The sequence below is a fragment of the Trachypithecus francoisi genome, unplaced genomic scaffold (genome assembly GCF_009764315.1).
Source record: "Trachypithecus francoisi isolate TF-2019V2 unplaced genomic scaffold, Tfra_2.0 Lachesis_group11, whole genome shotgun sequence".
In the NCBI taxonomy this organism is placed as follows: domain Eukaryota; kingdom Metazoa; phylum Chordata; class Mammalia; order Primates; family Cercopithecidae; genus Trachypithecus; species Trachypithecus francoisi.
Window position 1 is genome coordinate 14861059 of NW_022681456.1, and position 22901 is coordinate 14883959.

The window sequence follows — 22901 nt, forward strand, 5'->3', positions numbered from 1 at the left end:
ATTAAGAGACTTGCCCCAAGCCATACATGAGACTTACAGAGGAGCTGAAACTGACTCATGCCCTTAGCACTTTTCCATTGATTCTCAAACTTTCATATATATCAGAATTAGCTGCGTAGCTTGTTATACAGACCAGTCGCTTATAACACAGGTAATTCAGATGTAGGTATTCTGTGGACAATATCATGAAGCATTTCATTAAGCATGAAGAGAAGCACTTGATTTCTTCTGAAGGTGTTTGCTTGCTTTGTATCAAGAACCCATGAGTTTCAGGGCTCTTAGTAACTCAGACTCAGTTTGCATTTCTCAATTTAGGAAAGTGTGGGATGAATAAATGCCCGGTATTGGGACTCCTGGACCCCAATTAAAACCCTCATTTGAAGGGCTTTCCTTGGCCTGGGAGAGCTTTCATCTGTGGGAAGGGCTCTCTGTCCTTTGGTGCCACCTAGGGGTCAGTTACTGATTTGTAAAAAAGAAATTTGATGGTCTAAGTAAAGAGCAAAAATAAAGGAAAACACAGGAGGAGATGAGAGAGATAACTCTAGGGGCTTATTTTCTATTCCTTAAAACAAATTTAAATTGTATTTATACTTTGGGTTTATTCTCCTTATAAGGTCCCTAAGGGGGTGTACATGTTCACTGTTGTATCCCTGGTTCCTACAACAGTGCCCAGCACATAGTAGGTGCTCAGTAACTACTTGTTAAATGAATAAGTGAATGATTAGTGAATATGCTCTAGTACTAGATGCTGTGCTATTAAAAGGAGTTCTCTTCAAATCAATAGGGAGCCCAAGTGTACAAGATATTTCCAACCACGCCAGTATACAAATGTTATCAATATATCTATTAAAATAAATAATTTGCATTTTCTCCCATAGTGGATGCCATCAGAGAAGAGAGCACTCTATTGTTCTAATTTAAAGTACAGCTGAAGCTGGGGCATGGTGGCTTACGCTTGTAGTCCCAGCATTTTGAGAGGCGGAGACAGGTGGATCACCGGTGGTCAGGAGTTTGAGACCAGCCTGGCCAACATGGTGAAACCCCGTCTATACTAAAAATACAAAAATTATCCAGCCGTGGCGGTGGGTGCCTGTAATCCCAGCTATTCGGGAGGCTGAGGCAGGACAATTGCTTGAACCCTGGAGGCGGAGGTTGCAGTGAGCCAAGATCACACCATTGAACTCCAGCCTGGGCAACAAAGTAGAAACTCCATCTCAAAAATTTAATAGATAAAATAAAGTACAGCTCAAAAGCGTTCACCTTTCCCTGACCTTCTTTTTTTTTTTTTTTTTTTTTTTTTTTTGAGGCGGAGTCTCGCTCTGTCGCCCAGGCTGGAGTGCAGTGGCCGGATCTCAGCTCACTGCAAGCTCCGCCTCCCGGGTTTACGCCATTCTCCTGCCTCAGCCTCCCGAGTAGCTGGGACTACAGGCGCCCGCCACCTCGCCCGGCTAGTTTTTTTGTATTTTTAGTAGAGACGGGGTTTCACTGTATTAGCCAGGAGGGTCTCGATCTCCTGACCTCATGATCCGCCCGTCTCGGCCTCCCAAGTGCTGGGATTACAGGCTTGAGCCACCGCGCCCGGCCTCCCTGACCTTCTTAATAGTAATACCGCTAGATTGGGCACAGTGGCTCACGCCTGTAATCCTAACACTTTGGGAGGCCAAGGCAGGCAGATCACCTGAGGTCAGGAGTTCGAGACCAGCCTGACCAGCATGGAGAAACTCTGTCTCTACTGAAAATACAAAAGTTAGCCAGGCGTGGTGGCATGTGCCTGTAGTCCCAGCTACTCTGGAGGCTGAGGCAGGAGAACTGCTTGAACCTGGGAGGCAGAGGTTGTGGTGAGCCGAAGTCACACCATTGCACTCCAGCCTGGGGGACAAGAGCGAAATTCTGTCTCAAAAAAAAAAAAGTAATACACCCTTTTCAGAAATCTTACAGCATAAAATCTTTTATAGCATTCATCACTTATCCAACCTCACTCACTCTCTTTTTTTTTTTAATTTGCACGTAAAACTTATTTCCTGGCTAAGCATGGTGGGGTGGCTCATGCCTATAATCCCAGCATTTTGGGAGGTTGAGATGGGAGGATCGCTTGAGTCCAGGAGTTCGAGACCAACCTAGGCAACATAGTGAGACCCCCCATCTCTACCCGCCCCCCCCCCAAAAAGGTATGTCCCTGTATTAAGGAAGATTTTTTTGTTTGCATGTTAACTGAAATTTATTTGAGCTAGTTAAGCCAAAACCAGGGAAATTACTATAGAAATATGGGAATGTCTTATAAAATCAAATAGCGGTAATACAGCTGGACCTACTGGAGGGCTCAGAAGCAGTAAGCAACTTAGGCATCAGTATATTCCCTGCACTTCTCTCTTTTTCATTTCTTCTTGGTCTGAAGCCCAGCTTTCTCTAATCCTCAGCCCTCATAGCAGCAGATGACGACCATATATGCGGCTTTTATATGTCTCAATTCCAGCCTCACATAGAGATGAACTGGTTCTGAATATCAATTTCAAATTCCAAGTACAGAAAATAAATTGACCCAGGTTGGGCCTTGTATCTAAATCTGATTCAGTGAGCTTTGAGCAGAGCATATACTTCATTAAATGTTTAGCGCACTTCCCTATTGGAGTGTCAGTTAGTTGAGAACAGAAGTCATGGTTTAATAAATATTTTTATGTATTGAGAGCACATTGTTCAGATCTTCATATATAGTGCTATTTAAGAAATATTCTTCAATTGAGGAATGAAAAGATTTCACCCACTTCCCCTTTTTTTCTAGTTTGCTTTCCTTTCCTCCTTCAACAACAAAGAAAGAAAGAAAAGGAAGAAAGAAAGACATGAGTAGAACGGAAAAGAACAGAGTGATTAGATCTATAAATGATTAAACAGATTGTGATGTGGAAGATGAAAGAGGATAGATGTCATCTGTTTTTTTTCCCCAACATGCCTTGAACTCTGAGATTTTAAAAAATAGATAATTGGCCTACTTCTGATTCGTGCAAAAACAAGGTATTTCCCAGAAAGCTAAGAACATTGCAGATATTATCAATTGAATTCTCAATCTTGATTGCATATTGGAACCACCTGGAGAACTCTTACCGCTACTGACATCAGGCTTCCACCCCAGACAGTTATGAGAATTTCACCCTGTGAGATTCAAGCATCTTATGTTTGAAAAGTTTCCTCACATGATTTTTATGGGCAGTCAGGGTGTAGAACCACTAGCTTCACTGAAGAAATATTTATGTAGAACTATGCATAGCACATCACCTAACTAAGGTTCACAGCAGCTCTGTGAGGTAAAAGGGAGTCAGGCAAAATTAATTCCGTTTTACAGATAGTGCAGTAGTGATTGCTGTGAAGTTGCCCATTTTGTAAGTGGTGGACCTAGGAACAGAATCTAAACCTGAAGAGATTTTTAATTTAATCTCATTAAGTCCTGCTGCCAAACACTAATGGGTTTAATTAAGAGATGGTTAGCAGTGCCATTCCTTGCCATCCCTCACTTAGTTGTGCATTCCTTCCAGTTCCTCTCCATTCACCTCTCTCTGTTTATCTTTTGTTCCTGGACGCAGGAACTAAATAAAAAGAGGACCCAGAAGGAGATGGAGCATGCCATGCTAATCCGGCACGACGAGTCCACCCGAGAGCTAGAGTACAGGCAGCTGCACACGTTACAGAAGCTACGCATGGATCTGATCCGTTTACAGCACCAGACTGAACTGGAAAACCAGCTGGAGTACAATAAGAGGCGAGAAAGGGAACTGCACAGAAAGCATGTCATGGAACTTCGGCAACAGCCAAAAAACTTAAAGGTAAGAGGAGATAGCATTTCCCTATTTGTGCTTCTGGACAGTGTTGGACCAGATCAGTGGTTTCTCTCCCTGAAGTGTCAGAGTCACCTGAGCAACTTTTCAGAATCACAAATTTCTGCGCCCCACACCTATTGCATCAGAATCTCCAATTGTAAAGCACAGAGTCTGTATTTAGGCTCCTGAAAAGGAGATGTTGGGCAAGCTGGTTTGGAAACTATTAGTATACTACATTATCTATCAATTTGTCCTCATATCCATTATGGAATTTCTCTGAGCACTTCATGACCTGCCCTCTTCAAAACTGGACTAATAGCAGTTTATGGTTCTAATCCCAGGAAATAAGGAAGTTATATTGGTGTTAGATACTTTGAGCACCGCTGTATTGAGAAAGACTGTAAAGCCACATCCAAGCTTAGGAGGAAAGAGTGTCATTTATTAGTGATATCTGTCATGGTCATCAGGAGTGAATGAATCTACAAGTGCCTGACATTTACCGCTTCTGCACTAGAGATGCAGAGATGTGAAGGAACTGCTGTGGCCCTCACTGCCTCCAGCTAATTTTAGCTGACTGCTAATTAACGAGTTCTGTGTACTAAGCCATTGCTATATATCCAGGAGGACATTGTCAGTGTTGGCACAGATGTGAGGCCAACCTCGATCACCCTGGCTGTGCATCTCTTCAGTCAAATCCTAAGCTAAGCAGTGATTTCTGTCACCATTAGTCCTCAGAGTGTTTGTGAAGTGCACACGTGACTATGGGGCACCCTGATGGAATGCCTTCTGGGCTTAAAATGATATATTCTACCTTCTCTTTGCCCAAATGCTTATTTGATATTGCTACATGCAAGCACAACCTCTTAATGGGGAAAAAATTCTAAATCACTTTTCTCTTTCAGTTTATGCTGAAATCCAGTGGAAATGGGTTAGGATATGAGGTACTATCCATATGCTCTCCTTTATGGAGTTGATAAGAAATTGCTATAAACCAGAGCAGTGAGAGCTGGCTTATATAATGCTATCCCCTCTCTCACTTGGAAGCAGTGTGAAACACAAAAGAAAAAAAAAGGAAAAAAATAATGAACAGTGGAAGACACTGAAGTGTCTATCTGAGTAGGAAAGCATGAAAAGAGTTGCCACTCTTTCAGCAAGCTAAGGTACATAATATCCCTCAATCTGCTTAGAGTTGTCATCCCCTTGTACCAGTCCATATTTTCTTTGGAGCCATTTGTAAATTCAAAATTACTTACAGTCATTCAATATGAAAGCAAAAGTATAGGTGGAGTTAACTTTTGCTGTGTCATACATACTGCTTAATTTTTATTGATTAGCAATGTGGGTCACTGCACCAAAAAACAGATGCTCTCAGCACTTGTATTTTATCATTATGGTAGAAGGCTTTCTGCATTTACTGATGTGCCTTTATTTTTCCTTTGTCACTTTTTCTACCCAGGCCATGGAAATGCAAATTAAAAAACAGTTTCAGGACACTTGCAAAGTACAGACCAAACAGTATAAAGCACTCAAGAATCACCAGTTGGAAGTTACTCCAAAGAATGAGCACAAAACAATCTTAAAGACACTGAAAGATGAGCAGACAAGAAAACTTGCCATTTTGGCAGAGCAGTATGAACAGAGTATAAATGAAATGATGGCCTCTCAAGCGGTAAGTGGTTAGGTTTGGTGCCACGGCTTCAAGAGCTTTGGGAATCGAGAAAATCCAAGATCCAGCCTGTTGTTCCCAAGATGATTCTTGCACAAGTTTAGGATATTGATGTTTTTCTGCCCAAAGGACTGAGGAAAGGACGACGCTGAATAAAGCCAAGCCAATGTGGATACTTGCTGGAGTGTCTTATAATATAAGATGGAACTCAAGGAGTGACATGCCACATCAGACCTGTGGCACATAGGGACTTTGAGGGCAAATGTGATAGATACCACATATGATATCGTGTTCATTTATCAAAGATTTTACTGACTGCCCTCTTCCCCAACTAATATCAGGCACAAATGAATAAGACAGTCCCTGTCCTTAGGGAGCCCACAGTCAAGTGAGGAAGACAGACACACAGACACACTCATGCATTAAACTTATTAAGCATCAGTGTTCAGCATTCTGCTGGACTCAGGGTGAGCTAGACAGACAATTTGTCAGTCAAGCCAGGTGGTCAGATAACGAAGCGGTAATAGTAAAACATGGTAAGTGGGGCCGGGTGCGGTGGCTCAGGCCTGTAATCCTAGCACTTTGGGAGGCCGAGGCAGGTGGATCACAAGGTCAGGAGTTCAAAACCAGGCTAACCAACATGGTGAAACCCCATCTCTACTAAAAATACAAAAATTAGCTGGGCGTGGTGGCCGGCACCTGTAGTCCCAGCTACTCAGGAGTCTGAGGCAGGAGAATCGCTTGAACCTGGGAGGCGGAGGTTGCAGTGAGCCGAGATCATGCCACTGCACTCCAGCCTGGGTGAGAGAGCGAGACTCCATCTCAAAAAAAAAAGTAAGTGGTTTGAAATGGGAGGTACTGGAGGTCAGGGGAGAAAAAGTAGGACTAACTAAGCTGGTCTAGGGAAATCTTCCTGGAGGGAGCCAAGAAACTTTAAGGAATTCATTGACATAAACCGATTCCTTGAAACTGGAACCTACATAGGCAAAGGTTCAAACAAAGGAAAGTATATGGAGACAGAAAGAACTTTGGTGTGAGCCCAAAGTTCAAGAAGGAAGATTGCAGGAACCTAGAATGGAGAGGTCAGAAAGGGAGCTTGGGATGGAAGCTTGCCTGGTAATTCGGTGAAGATTTCCCAAGGAGATGAGTCTTAAAGAGTAATAGTTTACCAAGTAGGCATAAGAGAAAAAGTTATTCCTGACAGAGGATACAATATATGCAAAGACTTAGAGGCCTGAAAGAGGATGACACATTAGAGAAACAATGAGTAATTGCTATGGCAAGAGTATAGGATGCTTGTTGAGGGAAAGTGGGAGGATAGTCAGGGTCAGAGCCTCAGAAGCCAGGAGTTTGGACGTTATTTTGTAAGCAATGGAGAGCTGTTGAACCCTGTTTTAAGAAGAAAAGTATAACTGGATCAGATTTGTGTTACAGAAAGATGTTGGCAGAAATGTGGCAAATAGAGGTAAAAGGACCTGTTAGGAAGCCATTATAATAGTCCAGGAAAACGATGATGAGAGAACATGCTAATGGAGATGGAGAGGAGTAGGGAAGGTTTTAAGACATATTTAGGAGGCCGGGTGCAGTGGCTCACGCCTGTAATCCCAGCCCTTTGGGAAGCTGAGGTCGGTGGATCATGAGGTCAGGAGATCGAGACCATCCTGGCGAACACGGTGAAACCCTGTCTCTACTAAAAATACAAAAAATTAGACTGGGTGTGGTGGCTCACACCTGTAATCCCAGCGTTTTGGGAGGCCGAGGTAGGCAGATCATGAGATCGAACGCCTGTAGCCCCAGCTACTCGGGGGGCTGAGGCAGGAGAATGGCATGAATCCGGGAGGCAGCGTTTGCATTGGCCTAGATCACGCTGCTGCACTCCAGCTTGAGCGACAGAGCAAGACTCTGTCTCAAAAAAAAAAAAAAAAAATTTAGCCAGGCGTGGTGGCAGGCACCTGTAGTCCCAGCTACTTGGGAGGCTGAGGCAGGAGAATGGCGTGAACCCAGGAGGCGGAGCTTGCAGTGAGCCGAGACCGCACCACTGTAGTCCAGCCTGGGTGACAGAGCGAGACTCTGTCTCAAAAAAAAAAAAAAAAAATTAGGAGGCAAGAATGGAAATAACTTAGTGACCAATTTGAGAGGTCTGACAGCAGAGTAGAGTAGGTCATTATCTTGCCAAGCTAGAACAATAAAATAGTGAGTTTGTATGCCTGCAAGGATAATTGACTAAGCTGTAGACATGCTATCTGAGTTTCGTGATTGTCCAGGTAGAGAGGTACAGAGGTACAGATAATGGAAACCTGTAGTTTAGGAGCAATTTCAAGATTAAAGGCAAAAAGCTAGACTTCATTGTTATGTGGGTGCATTTGTGGCTGGTAGGAATAGATGAGATCTGCTGGGGATGGGAGATATTCTTAGAGAGGAAAGAGCTAAGGACAGAGTCTGGTAGGCACCAACATTTGAGGGCTGAGTAGAAGTAGAACAAAAATGAATAATCAGAGACACAGGAAGGGAACCCGAAGACAGCGTGTCACAGGAGCCGGAGCAGGGGTTTCTAACTGGCAGCGTCACATGTTGCAGAGATCAATTAGAAGAATAAACTTAGAGGTGTTCATTGGACCTAGCACTGGATTCGTCCATTGCTTGTCTCAGAGAATCAGTGGAGTGGTGGGACTGGGAAACATTATAGAGCATTGGATGAGGGATTATAAAGTGAAATCCAAATGGTAGGTGAGACCGCTTTTCCCAGATCCTCCTCAATGAAGGAAAAGAGAACAAGAGCTGTAGCAAAAGGAGGAGATAGTTGAAGGAAGACTTCTGTTAGTTGGGAGAGGCTTAAGCATGCATGTTCTTAGGCCGAGGATGGGAGCTAGTGCATTCATCTATTCATCCATCCAGCAAGTATTCATTGAGTGCCTACATGATGTACCAGGCATCTGGAGATACTGTGGTGGATAAGACAGTCATGGATCACGTCTTCATGGAGTTTATGGAAGCATGGAGGAACCAGACATTGGAAAAGTCTACTCCATGTAATGGCAGAGCAAGAGTAAGGTGCCAACAGAGTACAAACAGGAGAGCTCACCTGGTCTGGAGAGTCAGGAGAGGCCTCCCTGGCACAATGGCTGTGTAGGCTGAGGAACCTACACATGAGGAACACATTGTGAACGTGGGGAAGGCAATGGCACTTCGGAATAATTCACAGAAATCTATTATGTTTGGGATGTAGGGAACTAGGAGAGGACCAACGTGAGAACAAGACTGGAGGGGTAAACAGGCTGGGTCACGTAGGGGCTTTCAGGCTTTGGTAAGAATATTTGTCTTTATCCGAAACAGTGAAAAGCCGTTGGAGAGTTTTAAGCAGGGAGTGACATCAGATTTGTGTTTTTGAACCATCACTCTGGTGACATGGAGAATGGCCTGGGAGATGGGAAGAATGGATATTAGGAGATGATTTGTGAAGTTACTTTTACCCGGGGTATGAGGCAGTGGGAGCTAGACTAGAAAAGGGGCAGTCGGGATGAAGGGGAAAGTTACTAAATTTGGTGGGAGGTAGAATTGAGAGTACTTAATGACGGGCTGAATGTAGCGAGTCCAGTATTCCGGATGACTTCCAGTCTGGTTTGAACAAAACAGTAGATGATGGGTGGGGCGGTGGCTCACGCCTATAATCCCAGCACTGTGGGAGGCCAAGGCTGGCAGATCACCTGAGGTCAGGAGCTCGAGACCAGCCTGGCCAACATGGCCAAACCCTGTCTCTACTAAAAATACAAAAATTAGCCGGGCATGGTAGTGCACACTTGTGTAATCCCAGCTACTTGGGAGACTGAGGCAGGAGAATTGCTTGTACCCAGGACGCAGAGGTTGCAGTGAGCCAAGATCATGCCACTGCACTCCAGCCTGGGTGACAGAGTGAGACTCTGTCTCAAAAAAAACCAAAAATGCCGGGCGCAGTGGCTCACACCTGTAATCCCAGCACTTTGGGAGGCCGAGGCGGGTGGATCATGAGTTAGGAGATCGAGACCATCCTAGCTAACATGGCAAAACCCCGTCCCTACTAAAAATACAAAAAATTAGCCGGACGTGGTGGCGGGCACCTGTAGTCCCAGCTACCTGGGAGGCTGAGGCAGAAGAATGGCGTGAACCCGGGAGGTAGAGCTTGCAGTGAGCCAAAATCACGCCAGTGCACTCCAGCCTGGGTGACAGAGCGAGACTCCGTCTCTAAAAAAAAAAAAAAAAAAAAAGCAGATGATGGTCTACCTATATTTACCTATATGGTAAAAAAGGAAGTGGAACAGATTGGGGAGTGGGAAGGAAAAGGTGATGTGTTGGCTGTGTGGAGCCTGAGAGCCTGGGAAACATCCAGGGGAGGATGTCTCTAGTAGACTAGAGGAGCTTGTCTGGACCTCAGAAGGAAAGTCTGAAATAGAGGTTTAGTGTGGGAGTCATTTGCACATATGTAGATGGTAAATGAGGCTTTTGAAATAGATGAGATTCTTAGGAAGAGCGGTTAGAGGAAGAAGAGGGTCCAAGACAAAGACCTTAGGAACCCCCGCATTTAAGGGCCAGGTAGGTAAGGACTACTGGCAAGGGAATAGTCAGGGAAGACAAAAACCAAGAAGTTGTGGTATCTCAGACGACAAAGATTTCAAGAAGGAAGGGGCAGTCGGCAATACCAGATGCTGCTGGAAGGTCAGGTAACGGCCACTTCCAGACCATCATGGGTCACCTTAACGTGAGCGGTAGAAGTAGAGGGTTAGGATCAGAATGAGTGCGAGGAAAGGAGTGGAAAGAGAGGTGAAAGGCAAAGAGAAGGAAGAAGTTGATAAGAGACGTAGAGGTTGATAGGGTTTTTGTCTTGTTACTCTTTATATTCTCAGCATCTGCAACAATGCATGGCATACAGCCAGCATTCAGTGAATGTTTGTTATATAAAATGGGAGAGACCAGGCATGGTGGCTCATGCCTGTAATCCCAACACTTTGTGGGAAAGGTCACCTGAGGCCAAGAATTCTTGACCAGCCTGGGCAACATAGCAAGACCCCGTCTCTACAAAAAATACAAAAGTTAGCCAGGCGTGGTGGCACATGCCTGTAGTCCCAGTGACTTGGGAGGCTCAAGCCCAGCAGTTCAAAGCTGCAGTGAGCTATGATCACACCACTGCACTCCAGCCTGGGCAACACAACAAGACTGGGACTCTTAAAAAAATAAATAAGGCCAGGCGCGGTGGCTCAAGCCTGTAATCCCAGCACTTGGGGAGGCCGAGGCGGGTGGATCACGAGGTCAGGAGATCGAGACCCTCCTGGCTAACACGGTGAAACCCCGTCTCTACTAAAAATACAAAAAAACTAGCTGGGCGTGGTGGCGGGCGCCTGTAGTCCCAGCTACTTGGAGGCTGAGGCCAGAGAATGGTGGGAACCCGGGAGGCGGAGCTTGCAGTGAGCCGAGATCGTGCCACTGCACTCCAGCCTGGGCGACACAGCGAGACTCCGTCTCTAAATAAATAAATAAATAAATAAATAAGATGAGAGAGAACAGGATCAGAAATAGAGGTCAATGATTACCCTCGAATAAAAGGAGAGAAATGCCCTTTCTTCTGAGACAGGGAGAAGATAAGTGCGTGATCATTACAGTATCCTTCACTGACTACTTACCATGTGGCAAGTACAATGGTAAATATCTCATAAGTGTTATCTCATTTCATTTTTGTGAAATCCCTTTGAAGTAGTTACTGTTTTGACCCTAATTTACCTGTGAGGAAACTGAAGTTCACTGAAGTAAAGCAACTTGCTTAGGACAGGAGTTGGCAAACTTTGTCTGTAAAGGGACAGATAGTAATTAACTTTGTGGACCACAGGGTCTCTGTCACAGCTACTCAGCTTTGCCATTGTAGCACAAACGCAGCCATAGACAAAATATAAATTAATGAGTATTATCAGTGTCCAATAAAACTTTATTTACGGCCGGGCGAAGTGGCTCACGCCTGTATTCCCAGCACTTTGGGAGGCTGAGGCAGGGGGATCGCCTGAGGTCAGGAGTTCGAGACCAGCCTGGCCAACTGGTGAAACCTCGTCTCTACTAAAAATACAAAAAAATTAGCTAGGCATGGTGGCGCATGCCTGTAATCCCACCTACTCAGGAGGCTGAGGCAGGAGAGTCGCTTCAACCAGGGAGTTGGAGGTTGCACTGAGCCAAGATCATGCCACAGCACTCCAGCCTGGCGACAGAGCAAGACTCCATCTCAAAATATATATATATATTTACAAAAAGAGGCACCAGGCTAGATTTGGCCATGGGCTGTAGTGTGCCAACCCCTGGCTTGTGGGTAAGGGGGAAGGTCACATAGCTAAATAATGGTGGAGCTAGGATTTGAACCCATCTTGAGGGGAATCCTATACGCCTGTATGCTTGGCTGCTACTGTGTTATATTGCCTCATATCTTTTTCCTCAGTGTAAGCCACTGTAAAGAACAGACATATTTACCTATACTCTTATAAAACTTTTTAATGGAGCCAGGCACGGTGGCTCACACCTATAATCCCAGTATTTTGGGAGGCCGAGGCAGGCGGATCACCTGAGTCCAGGAGTTTGAGACCAGCCTGGCCAACATGGTGAAATGCCATCTCTATTAAAAATACAAAAATTTAGCTGGGCCTGGTGGCACTTACCTGTAATCCTACTCAGGAGGCTGAGGCAGGAGAATCACTTGAACCTGGGAGACAGAGGTTGCAGTGAGCTGAGATCACACCACTGCACTCAGCCTGGGCAACAGAGTGAGACTGTCTCAAAAACCAAAGAAAAAACAACTTTTTAATGGATTTGATGTGTGTAACCTTGGGTGATAAATACTAAATGCTGGAATATCTGATTTCTAGCACTGGGCCGTCAGAGTCAGAGCTGGTACAGAACAATGGTACCAGTTACTGATAATAATAATAGCATGCCAGAAATAAAAGGAAATGGAGATGTTCTGAATGTTTAAAAATATTTCGATGGTCTAAACTGACCACAGAATGAACCTCTCACCCACTTAGCCGGGGCGCACAGCAACTAATGCAGACAAGTGGAATAGGACTTTCACTTCCTTTACTGATAAGGAACCTCCCATATCAAGAAGGAATCAATAACAGCCCTCACTGGGAGCCAGTAAATCCTTTGGCATTTACCTGTGAGTCTGTTCCTGCCAAAGACTATGTATTGTGTCTAATGTCTCTTATCCCTGCATTCCTTACTGGGAAAATGAGAACTATCTGTCCTCTTTAAGGGTTTTAATGAAACCTAGTTAGGATTAATTTTTAGATGGTACCTTGGAAATATTACATCATTTATTTTATGTTCCTTTAATCTCTATAGTATGTTTCTACAGAAGTATTAAAAGAAGACACATGCAAATAACTATCTAAAACTATTTTCTTTTTTTTTTCTTTTCTTTTTTTTTTTTTTTTTTTTTTGAGGCAGAGTCTCTCTCTGTTGCCCAGGTTGGAGTGTACTGGCACTATCTGGGCTCACTGCAAGCTCCGCCTCCCAGGTTCACACCATTCTCCTGCCTCAGCCTCCCGAGTAGATGGGACTACAGGCACCCGCCAGCACACCCAACTAATTCTTTGTATTTTTAGTAGAGATGGGGTTTCACCATGTTAGCCAGGATGGTCTCGATCTCCTGACCTCGTGTTCCACCGGCCTCAGCCTCCCAAAGTGCTGGAATTACAGGCTTGAGTCACCACGCCCAGCCCCTCTAAAACTGTTTTAATATAACATTTCGAAAAGTAGTTTTTCAATCAAGATATGTATATTGTCACAAACTGTACATAAGGTGGAGAGTAAGTATCTTGGAAAAGTGGTCAATATGGAAACCCAGATAAGCTCAGGGTAGATGGACTGATTCAAGGGTTCTAATCTCAGTTCTCAGCCAAACTGAGGGCCTGCCAAAATTGGACCAAACCAAGCCTGTGACCAGGGGTCATCATTCCTAAACACTGTCCTGCTGATGGTCCGAAGCCTTCAACTCTGCTTTGAGAAGTTGGCACTTCTACTTGGTTCATTCTCCATGCAGGATCTGGGTATCTTGTATAAGACAAAGTTCAGGCATTGCTTCAAAGCAATTATGCCTCTTAAAATTATCAAGGGTACCTACCCTCTGTGGGGAAAAGATTTTTTCTTTTTATGAGACAAAGTCTCTGTCTCCCAAGCTGGAGTGCAGTGGTGTGATCATAGCCCACTGCAGCCTTGAACTCCTGGGTTCAAGAGATTCTTCTGCCTCAGCCTCCCAAAGTAGCTGGGACTACAGGCACATGCCACCATGCCTGGCTAGTTTTTAAAAAAATCTTTGTATAGATGGGGCTCTCACAATATTGCCTAGGCTAGTATTGAACGCCGGGCCTCAAGCAATCCTCACACCCTGGCCTCCCAAAGCAGTGAGATAACAGAGGTGAGCCACCAGCCAGGGAAGAGATTTTGAACCACTTGGAGTTTTGGATTGGCTGGCTAGCAAGGTAACTTTTGTAGCCGACAATAGGTGCCAACATTACTACTTGGAGCGTTAACAGTACTGTGGTATATTCCTCAAGTTTTATGGAAATTGGATTCATTTTTTTTTACAGTTAAGCATATCTAAATGATTTTAGGGTTAAAGATCTTGAAATAAGGACATGATCAGTTGAAACCAAAATAATGATAACTGCTACTATTTCTTGAACACTTGTAATGCATTGAGAACTGTGCCTAGGATTTTACATGAATTCTTTCATTTAATCTTCCCACCAATCTCAAACAGGAACTATTCTTGTTATTTTCTTGAGGATGAAACACATGAGATCTAGAGAGGTAGGTGATGTGCCAAGGTGTAACACACACAAGTGGATGGTATAGCTGTAATTCAAGCCCAGGAGCCTACCTCCAAAGCCCATAGTTGTAGCCTTCCTGACACCTGCTGCTGCTGTGGTTTCAGACCGTACTGAAAAGAATGTGTTTGGTACATTGTAGCCCATTGGGCAGACTTGACTGTTTTTGATTCCTAACTCTGAATGCACCCAGAGCATCTGTGTTTTTGAGGGGGGAACCAATTTCAATCCACTGGAAGAGGTCACCAGGGGCTGTAGGCCACCAAGGGCTGTAGGCAAGGGTGCATGACCGTGTGTGTCTTCTGTGCCCACAGTTACGGCTAGATGAGGCTCAAGAAGCAGAATGCCAGGCCTTGAGGCTACAGCTCCAGCAGGAAATGGAGCTGCTCAACGCCTACCAGAGCAAAATCAAGATGCAAACAGAGGCACAACATGAACGTGAGCTCCAGAAGCTAGAGCAGAGGGTGTCTCTGCGCAGAGCACATCTTGAACAGAAGGTATGAGAGCATTACCGGGGGTGCCATGCCACTGGGTGGAAGGGGGCGTGGCTGAGGGAACTGCCGTATATGCAGCCTTCCTTAGTTGGAGATTAAACTGGGCACTTTTCACTTATCTGCTTTATGCTACTGGTACCCTTGCGAGGTAGGCATTGTTCCCATTCTGCAGGCCGAAACAGCAAGGCACGCATGTCTGACCCCACATCCTAAGTCTTTCTGCTACTCTGCTAGGAAACCCTCAACGTTCCCAGCCAGAGGAATGACGTGGGTTGCTGGGGGGATTGATGTGACACCTGAAAGGTACTGTGAGCTGGCAGCAGGGCTGCCAAATGGCACGAGGAAGCCAAATGTATAATAGATTTGACTTTTCAGCTATTTTTTTTTTTTTTTTTTTTTTTTTGAGGCGGAGTCTCGCTCTATCTCCCGGACTGGAGTGCAGTGGCCGGATCTCAGCTCACTGCAAGCTCCGCCTCCCGGTTTACGCCATTCTCCTGCCTCAGCCTCCCGAGTAGCTGGGACTACAGGCGCCCGCCACCTCGCCCAGCTAGTTTTTGTATTTTTAGTAGAGACGGGGTTTCACCGTGTTAGCCAGGATGGTCTCGATCTCCTGACCTCGTGATCCACCCGTCTCGGCCTCCCAAAGTGCTGGGATTACAGGCTTGAGCCACCGCGCCCGGCCGACTTTTCAGCTATTTTTAAACCGAGAGAAATCACCAGCAGGGCTCTTTAAAAAAAAATTAAAATGATGATAGACAATATTGCCATGCATAATAAATGTTATCCCAACTGAAATATGCATTGCTTTAGATATTCTGAGGAATATGAAGTAGAAAAGATTTCATAAGGCATCTCAAAGCTGTTAAGCATTTATTTGCTTAACCAGTTATTTGCACTTTCTTCCAGTAGTTCCCTGAGACCAACATAACAGACTATTTTCCCAGCTCCTGTTCTAGAACTAAGTTACTAATGACCCAGGAGGCATTTGGCTCTGTGGGAAAGCAGCACAATCCAATTGTGCTTGAGTGTCTTTTAGCGTCTCCTGAGCCATCCCCTAACACAGGACACTGACCTAGATCCACCCAGCTGCTGGGCTTGCTAGAATGGCATTGCCAGCCCCAGGTGGACCCCAAACATTTTTATTCTTGTGAGCAAGTTTTAAATATAATGATTTAAATGCATTGATCACAGGACTCGGCCAGCCTTCCTCGGTCCTCCCTTAGTTCCTGTGTGTGTGTGCACTTCATATGTGTGCCTATATGTGTGTGCATGTCATGTGGGTGCCTGTTAGGAGATGCTTTCCATTAAGAACTGCACTGTGCTTGTTTCAGATTGAAGAGGAGCTGGCTGCCCTTCAGAAGGAACGCAGCGAGAGAATAAAGAACCTATTGGAAAGGCAAGAGCGAGAGATTGAAACTTTTGACATGGAGAGCCTCAGAATGGGATTTGGGAATTTGGTTACATTAGATTTTCCTAAGGAGGACTATAGATGAGATTAAATTTTTTGCCATTTACAAAAAAAAAAAAAGAAAACAAAAAAATTCAGACCCTGCAAAACCACATTCCCCATTTTAACGGGCGTTGCTCTCACTCTCTCTCTCTCTTACTCTTACTGACATCGTGTCGGACTAGTGCCTGTTTATTCTTACTCCATCAGGGGCCCCTTCCTCCCCCCATGTCAACTTTCAGTGCTGGCCAAAACCTGGCCGTCTCTTCTATTCATAGTACACGTCACAGTATTGATGTGATTCAAAATGTTTCAGTGAAAACTTTGGAGACAGTTTTAACAAAACCAATAAACCAACAACAAAAAAAGTGGATGTATATTGCTTTAAGCAATCACTCATTACCACCAATCTGTGAAAGTAAAGCAAAAAATAATAATAATAAATGCCAAGGGGGAGAGAGACACAATATCCGCAGCCTTACACCTTAACTAGCTGCTGCATTATTTTATTTTATTTTATTTTTTTGGTATTTATTCATCAGGAATAAAAAAAAAACAAAGTTTTATTAAAGATTGAAAATTTGATACATTTTACAGAAACTAATTGTGATGTACATATCAGTGGTGACATATTATTACTTTTTGGGGGATGGGGGGTGGGTGGGATGAAGAGATCTTGTGATTTTTAAGAACCTGCTGGCAAGAGTTTAACTTGTCTTCAGCATATTCTGATTGTATCATAATCATTTTCTGCTGTTGCAGAGGATGTGAATACACTTAAAGGAGCTCACAGAATCCCAGTAGCACAAATTGGGCTTTGGCAAATCGTGTATTTTGTGTATAGAAGGAATTTAAGGAGAGGTATTACTTATTTTCATATTGTATTTTAACTGTTTCTCTGATCAAATTTTTTTACTTCCTCCTCCTGTTCCTCCCCACCTCCCTCCTTTTCCAATTCAGTATTTGGAGTTCAACACTGTCTCTCAATCAGATCATCTTGATCTTTTTCTTTACTTCCCTTCCCCTTCCTAAGTCCCATTTCTTGGTCATAAATATTGCATTATTCACACTTTCAAACTGTGTATTTTCTTACAATAAAAAATGATGAAAAAAAAAAAAGGCTTTACTTCTTTTGCATGCACTTTAAAAACAAAACAAAACATTTTTCAGGTTCCAAGGAAGAGCATGATAACTGTCAGAGCTTTTAATTATATTTGTAAATAAAAGTGTTCATCACATCGCCTTGCTGTGTTATTGTAGCAGGAGGTCTCCCTTCTAGGTTCCCCAGTTCACAATTCAGAGGGACAGCCACCCTCCTGAAACTGTTCTCCACAGCCTCGGTCACTCAAAGAAGAGCCATTCAAGACTTTCAGGTAAAGCTGCGTCTTCCAAGTTCTTCTATGGGGCCGAAGATAGCATTGCACCATTCGACGTGGGTTCACGGTCAACTGCACCTTTCTGTCCTAAAGAATAGAAGGCATCCATGCACACACATACACACACAAAACCCCCCACGTGCCAGCTGTGCATAGAAGCATGCATTGCTGAAGAGAGAAATTGGGCACCCTTAAAGGAAAGCAGGCTGTGGAGAAGGCACCATAACCAAATATTTGAAATGATCCCATGTAATATTAGACCCCCCTCCCCTCATATTCTGCTTGTATTAGAATAATTTTACATGTAAAACAATGAGATCATAAAAAATACAAAACTTCAGGGATATGATTTGGGGGTCAGGACAATCTCAGTAAGATCCCATATGCTTAAGGCTGTATCAGGCTTGTCCAACCCACCTTATTTTGTTGTTACTCTGTTTTGTTTTAGGCTTTTGGCAGCCTGAGGCTATGGTTTTTGGTTTCCGTGTCTGGTGATACATGGAAAAGGGGGATGAGGAAGGGGCTTTACTGGCCCAACCAGAAACAGAAGCCAAGAACCCATGACTGTGTTCTCTCCCTTGGACACCCCTGGAAATTGCTCTTTAGAATATGATGACCTGGGGTGGGCCCAGCACTTTGGGCGGCCGAGGCGGGTGGATCACCTGAGGTCAGGAGTTCAAGACCAGCCTGGCCAACATGGTAAAACCCCATCTCTACTAAAAATACAAAAAATAAGCTGGGCGTGGTGATGGGCGCCTGTAGTGCCAGCTACTTGGGAGGCTGAGGCTGGAGAATCACTTGAACCCGGGAGGCCGAGGCTGCAGTGAGCCAAGATCGTGCCATTGCACATCAGCCCGGGCAACAAGAGTGAAACTCCATCTCAAAAAGAAGTACGATGACCTGAAGATCATTCTTGTTTCCTACAGGATGTTCATGTGTCAGAGACAAATGTGACCAGTCATGTTCACAATGACAGGCTAAAGCAGAAAGGTATACTCATAAAATTAAAAAATAATTACCAACATGGGTTCATCCCAACCATAAAACCTTTTGTAACTCACACTCAGTGATAATTGTGTTTCCTAAATAGCTCTGTTCATTGGAGTTTCTATATTAGGTACATCTGAAAATAATACTGGAAAGGGCTAGAAAGAAGACATGTAATTCAGAGAAACAGATACCGTGGATGGCGTGCTTATGCTTGCCACGGGACAGAACACTAGGATTGCACAGATGAAGAAATAAGCTCACGCCAGAGTAAGTGGCGGGGTGGGGTCTGAATCGAGACCTGTCTGATCTATATCCAAAGGGGTATTCCATCTTCAGTAGGGTAGGAAAGCTTCCTGTAGCCTATTTCATCCATTTCTCACTGTGGTGAAAAAGTCTAGCTAGTTTGGGAAAGGGCCCTGTGTCTGAGATTGTAGGTGCTATCTTTAGAAAAGGTCTCGGTGGCTCACAGCTGTAATCCCAGCACTTTGGGAGACTGAGGTGGGTGGATCACCTGGGGTCAGGAGTTTCAGACCAGCCTGGCCAACATGGTGAAACCCTGTCTCTACTAAAAATACAAAAATCAGCCGGGCGTGGTGGTGGGTGCCTGTAATCCCAGCTACTCGGGAGGCTGAGATAGGAGAATTGCTTGAACCTGGGAGGCACAGATTGCAGTGAGCCAAGACTGTAGCACTGCACTCCAGCCTGGGCAACAGAGCGAGACTCGGTTTCAAAAAAAGAAAGGTCCCACTGCACAGCTGTCAGGGATGTGTCCCAGGGCAGTTACCAGGAAGTAAGGATGTGGGTCCCTGCTCCTAACACCTGCTATGGACAGAGTTGTCCAACTCCTCCTAGTACTTGCCTGAGGAGGCCGTAAGGAAGGCAGGGGGACTAGGAAGGCTGAGGCAGGAGAATCGCTTGAACCCAGGAGGTGGAGGCTGCAGTGAGGAAACAGGCCTGAGGAAACTGGGCTTTTGTACTTTATTCTTATAGGACAATCAGGCCAAGTTTAGTCATTTACATACATTAACTATTAATCCCAACAAAAGATTATTTTGTCCTCCAACAACCCTGTGAGATACATAAGGCAGACTGACAACCCCCTGCAACCCTGATTTTTTTTGAAATGAGGAAGCTGGAATTTGTGACCCAGTGGGCCTGGTGGTTATAAGCTGGACCTTGAGGACAGAGCTGAGTTCAGAATGGGGGTCACCCACTTCCTAGCCACCCTTGGGCAAGTTCACATCACATACCAGTTGAAGAAGGGAAACATGGCATCACCCTTCTTTCCAAGGTGACTATTGCCTTCTCATATATACGCATTTTTTTCTCTTTTTTTTTTTTTTTTTGAGACGGAGTCTCGCTCTGTCGCCCAGGCTGGAGTGCAGTGGCCAGTTCTCAGCTCACTGCAAGCTCCGCCTCCCGGGTTTACGCCATTCTCTCGCCTCAGCCTCCCGAGTAGCTGGGACTACAGGCGCCCGCCAACTCGCCCGGCTAATTTTGTATTTTTTTAGTAGAGACGGGGTTTCACCGTGTTAGCCAGGATGGTCTCGATCTCCTGACCTCGTGATCCGCCCGTCTCGGCCTCCCAAAGTGCTGGGATTACAGGCTTGAGCCACCGCGCCCGGCCTTTTTTTCTCTTTAGTACCATGTTAGTATTAATGTTTTTCTTTTTTTCTTTTTTCTTTTTTTTTAGATGGAGTCTCACTCTGTCACCCAGGTTGGAGTGCAGTGATGCGATCTTGGCTCACTGCAACCTCCACCTCCCAGGTTTAAGCAGTTCTGCCTCCGCCTCCCACGCAGCTGGAATTACAGGCACCCACCACCATGCCAGGCTAACTTTTGTATTTTTAGTAGAGATGGGGTTTCACCACGTCGGCCAGACTGGTCTTGAACTCCTGGCCTCAAGTGATTCACTCGCCTCAGCTTCCCAAAGTGCTGGGATTACAAGTGTGAGTCACTGTGCCGGGCCGGTATTGATAGATTTTTCTTTTTGTGTTAATTTCTTTTGCATTTACCTTCTTTGGTTGGTTTGTTCACCTTATTCTGAATCATTTGAGTCTGTACCTGTTTTAGACAAGGAAACAAACAGATCATTATAGTTCCTCATTAATCTGCAGACTTTGAAACAAAAAGGACTTGTGGTTATCAAAATGTCTCATTAAAACAGAAGTTTAGAGAAAAACTATATGATTTTAAATATGCATAAATATCAAATTGTCAAAATGTTTAAGTTTGAGAAGACTGATAAGAATATGAAAAAGTAAAGCCGGGCGCGGTGGCTCAAGCCTGTAATCCCAGCACTTTGGGAGGCCGAGACGGGCGGATCACGAGGTCAGGAGATCGAGACCATCCTGGCTAACACGGTGAAACCCCGTCTCTACTAAAAATACAAAAGCTAGCCGGGCGAGGTGGCGGGCGCCTGTAGTCCCAGCTACTCGGGAGGCTGAGGCAGGAGAATGGCGTAAACCTGGGAGACGGAGCTTGCAGTGAGCTGAGATCCGGCCACTGCACTCCAGTCCGGCGACAGAGCGAGACTCCGCCTCAAAAAAAAAAAAAAAAAAAAAAAAAGAATATGAAAAAGTAGGTATTTTCTTTTTTTTTTTTTTTGAGACAGAGCCTTGCTCTGTCACCCAGGCTGGGGTGCAATGGCGCCATCTCAGCACACTGCAAGCTCCACCTCCCGGGTTAACGCTATTCTCCTGCCTCAGCCTCTCGAGTAGTTGGGACTACAGGCGCCCGCCACCGCACCCGGCTAATTTTTTGTATTTTTAGTAGAGATGGGGTTTCTCAGTGTTAGCCAGGATGGTCTCAATCTCCTGACCTCATGATCCACCCGCCTCGGCCTCCCAAAGTGCTGGGATTACAGGCGCCCGCCACCACGCCTGGCCAATTTCTGTATTTTCAGTAAAGAAGGGGTTTCATCATATTGATCAAGCTGGCCTCGAGCTCCTGACCTCAGATGATCCACCTGCCTCAGCCTCCCAAAGTGCTGGGATTACAGGCGTGAGCCACCGCGCCCGGCCAAAAGTAGGTACTTTCATACGCCACTGACATGAATATAATCAGTGTGATCTTTGCAAAGAATGGTTTCTCAGTATCAGAATTGAAAATGAGCCTGGGCAACACAGGGAGATTCCATATCTACAAAAAAAAAAAAAAAAGAACTGTATATGGTGGCACAGACCTGTAGTCCCAGCTACTTGGATGGCTGAGGTGGGAGGATCCCCTGAGCCCAGGAAGCAGAAGCTGCAGTGAGCTGTGAGCCACTGCACTCCAGCCTGAGCAACAGAAAGAGACCCTGTCCCAAAAAAAAAAAAAAAAACTGAAAATGTATATATCCTTTGACTTAATTATTTCAATACTTGGAATTCGCTCTACAAAATTACTTGCAAAAGCATTGTATACATATAAATGGTCACTGAAGCACTGTTTATAATAGCAAATAACCAGAAATAACGTATCACCCAAGGAGGCTGGTTAAATCTATCATAGAACATTCATAAGATCAAATATTTGTTTCAAATAACATTTGTAGTGAATGCCAGGTACAGTGACTCACACCTGTAATCCCAGCACTTTGGGAGGCCCAGGCGGGCAGATCACTTGAGGTCAGGAGTTCTAAGCCAGCCTGGCCAACATGGCAAAACCCCGTCTCTATTAAAAATACAAAACAAATTAGCCAGGCATGGTGGTGCAAGCCTGTAGGAGAACTGCTTGAACCCAGGAGGTGGGGGTTGCAGTGAGCCGAGATCGTGCCATTGCACTCCAGCCTCAGTGACAGAGCGAGATTCTGTTTCAAAACAAAACAAAACATTTGTGGTGACTTGTTAACTGAAGATTCATTAGTTTGGGGAAAAAAAAATTAAAAAGGCAGAACAATGTAAGCCAGTATGTAGAGTAAGACTTATTTTTTAGAATAAATATGTAGATATATGCTGATACATATATTTTTATTTACCAATAACTAAATGGAAGGTAGGAGACATTTTCTTCCTATAGCGCACAACTTGTCTAACCATGTACGTGTATTACACTTTACTTTTTTTTTTGAGACAGGCTCTTGCTGTGTTGCCCAGGATGGAGTGCAGTGGTGCAATCACAGCTCACTGCAGCCTTCACCTCCTCACCTCAAGTGATCCTCCCACCTCAGCCTCCCTAGTAGCTGGGACTATAGGAGCAAGTCCACACATCGGGCTAACTTTTGCATTTTTTAGAGACAGGGGTTTCACCATGTTGCCCAGGCTGGTGATCTGCCCCACCCTGGCCTCACAAAGTGCTGGGA

The 22901-nt window shown here is 44.8% G+C and overlaps 1 protein-coding gene and 1 long non-coding RNA gene across 8 annotated transcripts in view; one reads left to right on the forward strand and one right to left on the reverse strand.

Annotated features, from left to right (window-relative positions):
- Positions 1 to 17372, forward strand: part of TAOK3 (TAO kinase 3) — a 237520-nt gene extending 220148 nt beyond the window's left edge. For 4 of the 7 annotated variants that reach the window (XM_033220431.1, XM_033220429.1, XM_033220432.1 and 1 more), the window contains 4 exons: positions 3576 to 3815; positions 5266 to 5478; positions 14627 to 14809; positions 16138 to 16344. In XM_033220431.1, the coding sequence (XP_033076322.1) occupies positions 3576 to 3815; positions 5266 to 5478; positions 14627 to 14809; positions 16138 to 16299 (798 nt within the window). In that variant the 3' untranslated portion in view covers positions 16300 to 16344. Of the gene's footprint in view, positions 1 to 3575; positions 3816 to 5265; positions 5479 to 14626; positions 14816 to 16137 lie in introns of those variants that run through there. The other 3 variants (XM_033220428.1, XM_033220430.1, XM_033220434.1) reach the window with 3 other exon arrangements.
- A 60-nt stretch (positions 17373 to 17432) lies between these two features.
- LOC117089326 lies at positions 17433 to 20866 on the reverse strand. Its single transcript, XR_004439551.1, has 2 exons — positions 20635 to 20866; positions 17433 to 17716 (listed from the first exon to the last, which is right to left on the reverse strand). It is a non-coding gene; the product is annotated as an uncharacterized LOC117089326 (long non-coding RNA).
- Between the last annotated feature and the right edge of the window lie 2035 nt (positions 20867 to 22901).